This window comes from Notothenia coriiceps, unplaced genomic scaffold, assembly GCF_000735185.1.
Source record: "Notothenia coriiceps isolate Sejong01 unplaced genomic scaffold, NC01 NC01_scaffold00015297, whole genome shotgun sequence".
Lineage (NCBI taxonomy): Eukaryota > Metazoa > Chordata > Actinopteri > Perciformes > Nototheniidae > Notothenia > Notothenia coriiceps.
The window spans coordinates 1,764-11,175 of NW_011347998.1; the positions used below are offsets into that span (position 1 = coordinate 1,764).

General features: G+C 40.7%; 1 protein-coding gene across 1 annotated transcript; it reads right to left on the reverse strand.

Moving 5' to 3' along the window:
• Positions 1–846: 846 nt before the first annotated feature.
• On the reverse strand, positions 847–3,015 carry LOC104948850 (P2Y purinoceptor 1). Its single transcript, XM_010775070.1, has one exon. It carries the CDS (start codon positions 2,777–2,779, stop codon positions 1,754–1,756), a length of 1,026 nt encoding a protein of 341 aa, XP_010773372.1. The 5' UTR covers positions 2,780–3,015; the 3' UTR covers positions 847–1,753.
• Between the last annotated feature and the right edge of the window lie 6,397 nt (positions 3,016–9,412).

Consider the following 9,412-nt stretch of genomic DNA (forward strand, 5'->3'; position numbering starts at 1 on the left):
AGAGTTGGCCAACTTTCAAAGTATCCAAACTGCTTCTGGAAGAGGAACCCTGTATCAAGTGGAGCCTCCCGGAGCATCAGATCCCAATCCCAATCCCTACCCTTAATTTAGAATGTCAATTAAACAATCTCAAATCTCAAAATCTCAAAATCTTCTTGTTGATACCACAAAAGTTCCCTCTTTTTCCTGTGAAGGTGATTGTTAAGCTTTCTGGCAGTTTGAGCTCGTAACCGTTCTGTGTCAAAACCACACAGACTTCCTGTTCAACAGATAGCGTGGAAATGTTTGCCATGCCTGCAACCTAAAATATGTAAATAGCCTGCATACAGTGTGAGGTGTAACCGAGATAAAAAGTTCCCTGTGTTCAAAGTTGAGTTCTGGTTTCCTTTTAAGCAATTTCCAAGTCATATTTTTATTTCCACTAAATCTTATTAAAGCTAATTCAATAATTTTGGTTTAATAGATTAAGTTTTAAGAGGCAGGATCTAGAGGTGAGGTCTGTCATGGCCGTTTAAACAGTGGACCTGCTAACAGTAGAACTGAGTCATCAAACATGATGTTTAGAGACAGGTTATAAAGACATCTGGAACAGCCCTGTGTTTCACTAAAGTATGTTTACTATTGGTGTTTTCAAACCAGCAGTGATAAGTAAATAATTCCCATTTATTTCTGCTTTGTACTGAAGTGCTTTTATCTGTAATTTACTCTTTTTTTCCCCCAATGACTTAGAGATTTCAGCTCAGAAGCTGCTGCTTCTTCAAGTCCCTATACCCCTAACCACAGATCCAATCCATATATAAAACAATCATGAGTTTCAGCCATATATGTATAAAAACAGTAGCCAGTTTATTATGTCTATGAAAATGTCCTGTCTAATACACAAGTCAGTAAGGATTCTGTTTGCCTTATCTGATCAAAATGGTCTGGACAAAATAACAGAAACACATATTTGTATCATGCAAAACAGTTTAACAGCAGCACAAAATGATCATAAAGACGAATGAACACACTCTTAAATGCTTTCATAAAAACGTAATATATATTAACCTGTGTATAATTATCTAACACTATAGTACAACACAGTATTTCCTTTAGACAGGCAGCCCTCTGCACTATAAGTGCATTCATTTGTGACTTGAACACATGAATACGGCGTATTAATTGTATTTTTACTGCGGTTTAGAATCACCGGCCCTTTTCACTGTTGCAGTTCCTTTTCCAGTTCCAGTTTCTCTATCAAACGTGCAATTAAGAGATGTGGCACGGTCACATGCACAGTGGAATTTCAATCCACTGCTAAGTAGGCTATATTAAAGGCTTCATTTGTAAGAGCGCCAAGGCAGGCCCACACACTGCCATGTCCTAACATGTATTGGACCGAACGTTTCCTGCACTGTACAGAACAATCAGCTCTGAAGCAAAAACAGTCACACACAGAAAGTGCAAAATATGGTCAGCACCAAGGCACATATAAAAAATACTTGATGCAATAGGCCCAGAGTAGCCTATTAAATGTGATGCAAACAGGAGCTTCAGCTGCAAAACAAACCGTTCTTCTGATATAATTCAGTCTGCAGATACAGTCTTCCAGAAGGTCATCAGATTGTCTCTGTGCCGTCGCCTTGGTGACCTGATGACTGGTACTGCTAGATAATAGACTTAATGTCCTGCCAATCATCATTCATCATACTTTGTTCCCGGAAATGTGGGAGTTCTGGCGGTGCAAGAAACACAGCCACTCACAGATTTGTATCTAGGGTGCGTCTAAAATCGGTCTGCGGTAACGCGCAGCTCCTGTCAGACCGGCCAGAGACATCCGGGCCCGGTTACTGACCCGGTGGATCCTCATTAGGAAGTCATCATTCCCCACGATGTAGATCAGCGGGTTTATGGCGCTGTTCAGACTAGCCAAGAATCTGCCCACTTGATGTGCGATGTAGATGTTTCGGAAACTGGCGCGGCAGTCCCCACTCTGTTTCAAAATTCTGATTTTCAGGTTAACATTCCGAAAGACATGGTAAGGGATGAAACAGACGGAGAACAGAATCACCAGAACCACCACCAGTTTCACACACCGCTGCTTCAGCACAGGGTTGACGTTAGATGATTTTTTGGCGAGAACCACAACAACGTGTCCGTAGCAGAGCAGAATGATCACCAGGGGGATGGCGAACCCTGTGACGGTCCAGCCGACGCTGTAGGGCAGGTATTTTTTGATCAGCTCGTCAGAGGTGGTGTCATAACACGAGTTTGTGGATGTTAGAACATTCTTGTCGAAAAACATATCAGGGAGGATCTGGATGATGACCAGCAGCCAGACCAGCGCGCTGACGGCCAGCGAGTGTCGGCTGCTGATCCTCCCCATCACCCGCATGGGGTGCACGATGCCCAGGTACCTGTAGATGCTGATGCAGGTGAGGAAGCCGATGCTGCCGTACAGGTTGAGGTTAAAGCAGAAGCGGGTCACCTTGCAGAAAGGCTGGCCGAACTCCCATTTGCTCTCGCGCATGTAATAGTGCACGAGGAAAGGCAGGGTGAACAGGTACAGAAGGTCCGCCACTCCCAGGTTGAACATGAAGATGTTAATGTTCCCGATGTTGTTCCAGCTGTTGCACAGGCTTCTTAGTCCCCAGATGTTGGACAGCGCTCCTACCAAGAACACCGTGACGAACGCGGACGGCAGGAAGGTGTGCGTAAAGTCCAGGTCGATGCGCTCGCAGGGGGGCGTCGTGTTGTTCCCAGACATCTCCTGAGTCCCCACTCGCGAAAGAATCTCCATATCATTCAACTTCAAGTTTTCCACTGGATAAAAACACAGCTGCCAGCCGGCTCTCGCAGAAACTTGTGCAAAACAAAACTGAAGTGAATTCGAAAGCAATAAGATGCCCGCCCACTTCCTCGGCAGGAGACGGTGTGATACACATGCAGACTAAACACAGATCACACACAATACCATCACCGACCTGCATTCCTGTGAACTGATTTACTCCAGCTGTTTTATATGAATAACACTTTATGAAAATGTCTCGTGCACTTACTATCAGAATATGAAAATGTCCTGCTTCAGGTTCGGCCCTGGAAGCACTCACACACTCCCTCCCTCTTGACAAACACTGATTATGCAATAACCTTAAAGTTGGATTGTTAAACATTAAAATCAAATGCAGATAAGCCAGGGCCAGATATTAAGATATTCATCCCAGGAAGGAAGTAATGTATTTGGTTAAACACACAATATGTATCTAATTTCCCATGAAATATATGTGAATCATTCCAGATCATTTTTATTTGGTTTTATTTGGTATTAATTATTTAATAATTATTTAAATATTCCAAAAATAATAATCTATTAAAAATTCAGCATAGTTCCTATTTAAAGACTCTTTTTTTAAAATAGCTTTCATGTCATGCACCCAAGTGACTCAAAATCAATGCAGCCTTGTAGTACCCCGACGTGTTGAACACATTTCTTTTGATTGGATTCCAGTGTTGATTTCATATTGAATTTTTTTTTCAATAGCTGTAATAATAATAATAATAATAATACATTACATCATTGTAATGCTGAGCTGAAGGAGGACACACCTCTTTCTTTATTGGTATATAGGGTTTTTAAAAAAATGTATTTTTTTATTAATAAGTCTAGTTTTTTTCAATAGCTTTCATTTCATATGACCTATTGACCTCAAATCAAAGCAGCATTCTAAAACAACACCTGGACAAGTAGAACTCACCTCTTTCAATGAAATCAAAAACCCATCCTAACATTTGCAAATGAATACCCAGATTGACTCACTTAGATACAGTATGTTGTGTATGCATTAGTGTGTGTAGCTGATGGAAACTATGAGATCACCGAGATGGAGAGTAAAGCAGAGCAAAGGGGAAATACAGTGCAGGGTGGATTTCTGTTCTGTTTGTGAACACACAACCCGAAGTGCATGATCTAATTATCATATATATTCAGGAACCTGTGGCTGCTAACGGTCATAGAGCAGACATCATGCAAATAGTACATGACAATATTAAGAAGCAGAGAAATGAAACAACCAGGGGAACGATTTGGATAGAAACAACTTTATAAATCTTATTACTTGTTGAGTTTCCATTTACAAAACATCCGGATACATTCTCACAGATACTTTCATATCTTGTTTTCCATCCTGATTTGAATACTTCCCTCATTTAAAACCCCGGTTAAACCATCATGTGTATATACAGAATACTCTGTTACAAGTTAAAGTCATGAATTGCAGATGTTACTCAAGTTAAAGGTAGAAAAGTAATAGCATCAAAAATATACTTAAAGTCTGATTTAAGAGTTGATTATAGTTCACATCATTAATTCAAATCTGTAAAGTAACTAAAGGCTTTCAATTAATGGAGTAGAAGTACAATATTTACCTCTGAATTGCAGCGGAGGAGAAGTACAAAGTAGCAAATATATTGAGATACTCATTTAAAGTACAAGTATCTTACATTTGTACTTAAGTACAGTATTTGAGTAAATGTACTTAGTTACTTTACTCCTCGGTGTGTGTTGAGTCCTTTTCCTCAGATGCAGCTCATAGCCAGGGCAGGGCAGTGCAGCCTGCGGTGGGGAGGGCGGCGGCGGCAGGGGGAGGGGCTGCAGGAGCAGGACTCGACAGGCGCGCCGTAATCATTTTAGAAGTGGGGGGGCAAAAAAAGTGTGTGTGTATGGCCCAATCCAAAACCACGCCCTACACCCTACCCCGACACACTCCCCCTCCGTGACGGAGTGAACTCCGTGGAGTGACACATGAGGCTCCCTCCTGTGAGATGGAGGGAGTAAATACAGCGGCAAGCTTTGGGACAAACTCTCCTCTCTCCGGCAGAAACAGGAAATGCCGTAACTGTATGTAACAACTGTTTCAAATCAGCATCTCTTTGACAAAAAATTAAAATTGAATAACTAAAATAAAACTCCAAACATCTTTCATTGTGTTCGTTTTTTGTTATGCTCTTTTAGTTTTAAACCTGATTTTTATAAGCTTCTTAGTTTTTGCAACAGTCAATATACATAACTTTATAACAAAATGCACACATTTACCTTTTTCTAGACTAAACACAGGTATACGATCCTAAGTTAAAAAAATACGAGGTTATAACATCGCAATTTATCAGCGGATGTTTGCTGGAAGTACTTGTAAACAGCGTGTTGCCTGACGGACACACACAGCGTGACTCCGGGCAGGTAGAGACCGGTCTCAAGTCAGCACCGCTGCAGACTCACTGTTTAAGAGCTTGATAGCCCACCCCGCTCCACACTCGTTGGTTTGGAACAGCCCTCAATATGGCGGACCCTCTGCGTGAACGCGCAAACGGAGGGGTAGGGTGTAGGGCTAGGGTGTAGGGGGCGGTTTGGGAATGGGCCTTAGTTTCCCCACAGCAGACGCACATTAATGACGTCCACTGACGCATCATAAATACGTTGGATAGTGAAAGTGCAGTCGGATTCTCAAAGCCCAGTCTCTGAGTGTTTATTGTCTAGACTTGCATAAACTTGATGGGAGAACAGATATCTCCACATGTCTTTCCTCAACACTTGAGGTCAACTATGGGTCATGCATCTGAAGATGAATCAGTAAACCAATTATAAAGCTGTTTAACCCTGTGTGACGTACACAAAGCCTCTTCTATTCTAAGGTGTCTCCCGCCTATATGCCTTTCCTCACAAGCCCCTTGGAAGATACAATATTAACACATATTTGCTGCAGTCAGGTGCCCACTCTGTTGTGGGCACTCCTTTAGAGTGTTTACCTCTAAAGGAGTTTGATCTTTTTCCAGTTTGTGTTCTTGGTATGAAATAATTATGTGATATCTGAGCAGCTGAGTGCCTTATATGCATGGCACTGGGAGCAGGTCAGGTGAGGATAGAATGCTTAAGGCTAATTACATAATATTAGTTTTCTAAATCGTTGCTGTGGAGTTACCAAATGCAGCACCCCAACTTCTCACTACAACCAACAATGCAAAAATACCCTGAAGGAAATCAAAATAATTACTTTTGTTTAAGAACTAGCTTTGAACTTGTCCTGCTTTTTTTAACACCATTTTTTTTAAAGCTAGCCTAATTTTTATCATTATAATTATTTAAATGTTCATACTTTTTCTCCACCATTTGCTCTTGATTTAGTTAAATTATTTTCCTTTATTTTTAAACTGCTTTATTTTTTCCGAGGATTATTTTTTGTTTTTCTTGGTAGGAATACAAAACTGCCTATACTTCACCAAGGAACATATTGAACTTTTGCCATCATTGTGTCAATTTTAACTTTGACATGAATCACAAACAGTTCCTCTTTTGGTATGTTCTTGGCATGTTTTCCATATTTATTTTCATGATTTTCTTTCAACTATATTGGACGCATCATCACATTTGTCTATGTACTGGAGTTCGCTTCCAAATGTACAAACTAGTGGATGTAGTGGAGGCTCCTTCAGTTACCTTTTTAAAAAATGTGGGGAAAAAAGGATTTATATCCTGAAATAGAAAATGTCTAGGCATTTCAAATAATAACCAACATAAGGTTGAAATAAAGGAACTTTACTTTAAACAATGATCAATGACTGGCTTGGATTCAGCCTAAACAGGTTAGATTGGGCAATTAAACAGAAAATAGTAGCAGGGAAAAAAGCTGGACCAGTCTTTGAAGCCAGCATGCCATCTGTGGTCAGGCAGGTGGCTGATTGATAGTTATGTGCTGAGGCTTGATGGGGCACAGGTGTGCAGGGAGGAGCAAGTGGAGGAAGTTCTGGGATGATTACAGAAGGCCTTGATATCAAAAGCAACATCAAATCCCAAGTTAAAAAGAAATGGCAGGACGAAGTCAATAGAAGTAAAAAAGAGGACATCATTTCAAGAATGAGATTTGGTCACAAAGGGCTATATAACGCATTATTCATTATGAAAAAACATGCAACAGGCAAATGTGAATATTGTTGTCATTATGAAACAGTGGAGCACATTTTTTTGCAATGTCCCAAATACCATCAAGAATGTATAATACTAAAGGAAGCACTGCCAGAAATCAAACATAATTAAATATAGTAGAGATTTTAAGAAGGAGTTCAGGGGATGTAGCATACAGGGCAGTATTTAGGTTTTTAAATAGGACGGGAATTGTAGTAATAATTTAGTTTAACACTGTGCTGCTGATCCACACTCCATTCCAGAAGGTGGCGGTAAATGCACCTGAAAGTTGTTTGCCAACCGCTATAAAACAATAGTAGAAGAAGAAGAAGAAGAAGAAGAAGACTACGGCCCATTCCCAAACCGCCCCCTACACCCTACCCCTCCGTTTGCGCGTTCACGCAGAGGGTCCGCCATATTGAGGGCTGTTCCAAACCAACGAGTGTGGAGCGGTGTGGAGGGGGAGTGGGCTATCAAGCCCTCAAACAGCGAGTCTGCAGCGGTGCTGATTTGAGACCGGTCTCTACCTGACCGGAGTCACGCTGTGTGTGTCCGTCAGGAAACACGCTGTTTACAAGTAGTTCCAGCAAACATCCACTGATAAACTGCGATGTTAACAACCTCATGATAACCTCATATATGTTTTAACTTAGGATCATACCTGTGTTTAGTCTAGAAAAAGGTAAATGTGTGCATTTTATTATAAAGTTGTGTATATTTACAGACTGTTGCAAAAACTAAGAAGCTTATAAACATCAGGTTTAAAACTAAAAAAGCTTTACAAAAAAGTAACACAATGAAATATGTTTGGAGTTTTATTTGAGTTATTAATTTACATTTTTTGTCAAAGAGATGCTGATTTGAAACCGTGGTTACATACAGTTACGGCATTTCCTGTTTCTGCCGGAGAGAGGGGAGGCCGTCCCAAAGCTTGCCGCTGTATTTACTCCCTCCATCTGACAGGAGGGAGCCTCGTTGAGCTGCGAGTGTGGCTACAGACGGAGTTCACTCCGTCACAGAGGGGTAGGGTCGAGGGAGTGGTTTGGGATTGGGCCTGAATATGTGTTTATATTTCTCGTGACTTCAAGCTATCTATTAGCACAAGCACCAGCTTTTTTATATGCAAATGCCTCAGTAAGACATGATAAAATTATTATGTTTTCACAACATAATTACAAAATAAATTGAGTTACCAGAAAGTATGAAGTAATGTTTTACTTAACATTTCAAGTCATTAGAAAAAATACTTTGTAATTATAATTTTTACAACGCATTTTGGTTATTTATATACATTGTATAAGCAGAATACATATAAAAATAACATATGTATTTACGAATTGAGGGGGAAAAGCCGTGTACATTCTTCAATTACATATTTTTGTTGATGGTTTTCATTGGAAAGATTGAAGAGAACATGTGATATCTGAAATACATTTTAGATATTGGCTGAAATTCGAATCAGCTTATAAATACAAGCAGTAGTGCAGCCTGACAGAATATGACGGAAGCCCAGAGGGGCAAACAAGAAGAAGAAATATGTGTCAACCATTTTCGAAGGGCCCAATCCCAAACCACTCCCTCGACCCTACCCCTCCGTGACGGAGTGAACTCCGTCTGTAGCCACACTCGCAGCTCAACAAGGCTCCCTCCTGTCAGATGGAGGGAGTAAATACAGCAGCAAGCTTTGGGACGGCCTCCCCTCTCTCCGGCAGAAACAGGAAATGCCGTAACTGTATGTAACAACGGTTTCAAATCAGCATCTCTTTGACAAAAAATGTAAATTAATAACTCAAATAAAACTCCAAACATCTTTAATTGTGTTACTTTTTTGTAAAGCTCTTTTAGTTTTAAACCTGATGTTTATAAGCTTCTTAGTTTTTGCAACAGCCTGTAAATATACACAACTTTATAATAAAATACACACATTTACCTTGTGCTAGACTAAAGACAGGTATGATCCTAAGTTAAAAACATATGAGGTTATCATGAGGTTGTCAACATCGCAGTTTATCAGTGGATGTTTGCTGGAACTACTTGTAAACAGCGTGTTTCCTGGTCAGGTAGAGACCGGTCTCCAGTCAGCACCGCTGCATACTCGCTGTTTGAGGGCTTGATAGCCCACTCCCCCTCCACACCGCTCCACACTTGTTGGTTTGGAACAGCCCTCAATATGGCGGACCCTCCGCGTGAACGCGCAAACGGAGGGGTAGGGTGTAGGGGTAGGGTGTAGGGGGCGGTTTGGGAATGGGCCTGAAACAGAGGAAACCGACAACTGGAAGATGAGTGGAAAAACGTCACATAAATATATAAGTGCTCACAGCTCCGTGGGAATTATTATGTGCGATTCATTTCTAAAAGGCTTTCACATTACTATAATTATATTTTAATTTAAATGTAGGCTACATTTTTACACCATAACGGAACACAAAAGCAGGACCAACCATCATACATTGAATTCCTTGACTAACAAGAGAAAGA

Excerpts from the sequence above, each read along its gene's own strand:
- LOC104948850 (XM_010775070.1), bottom strand. The coding sequence starts at position 2,779 with ATGGAGATTCTTTCGCGAGTGGGGACTCAGGAGATGTCTGGGAACAAC.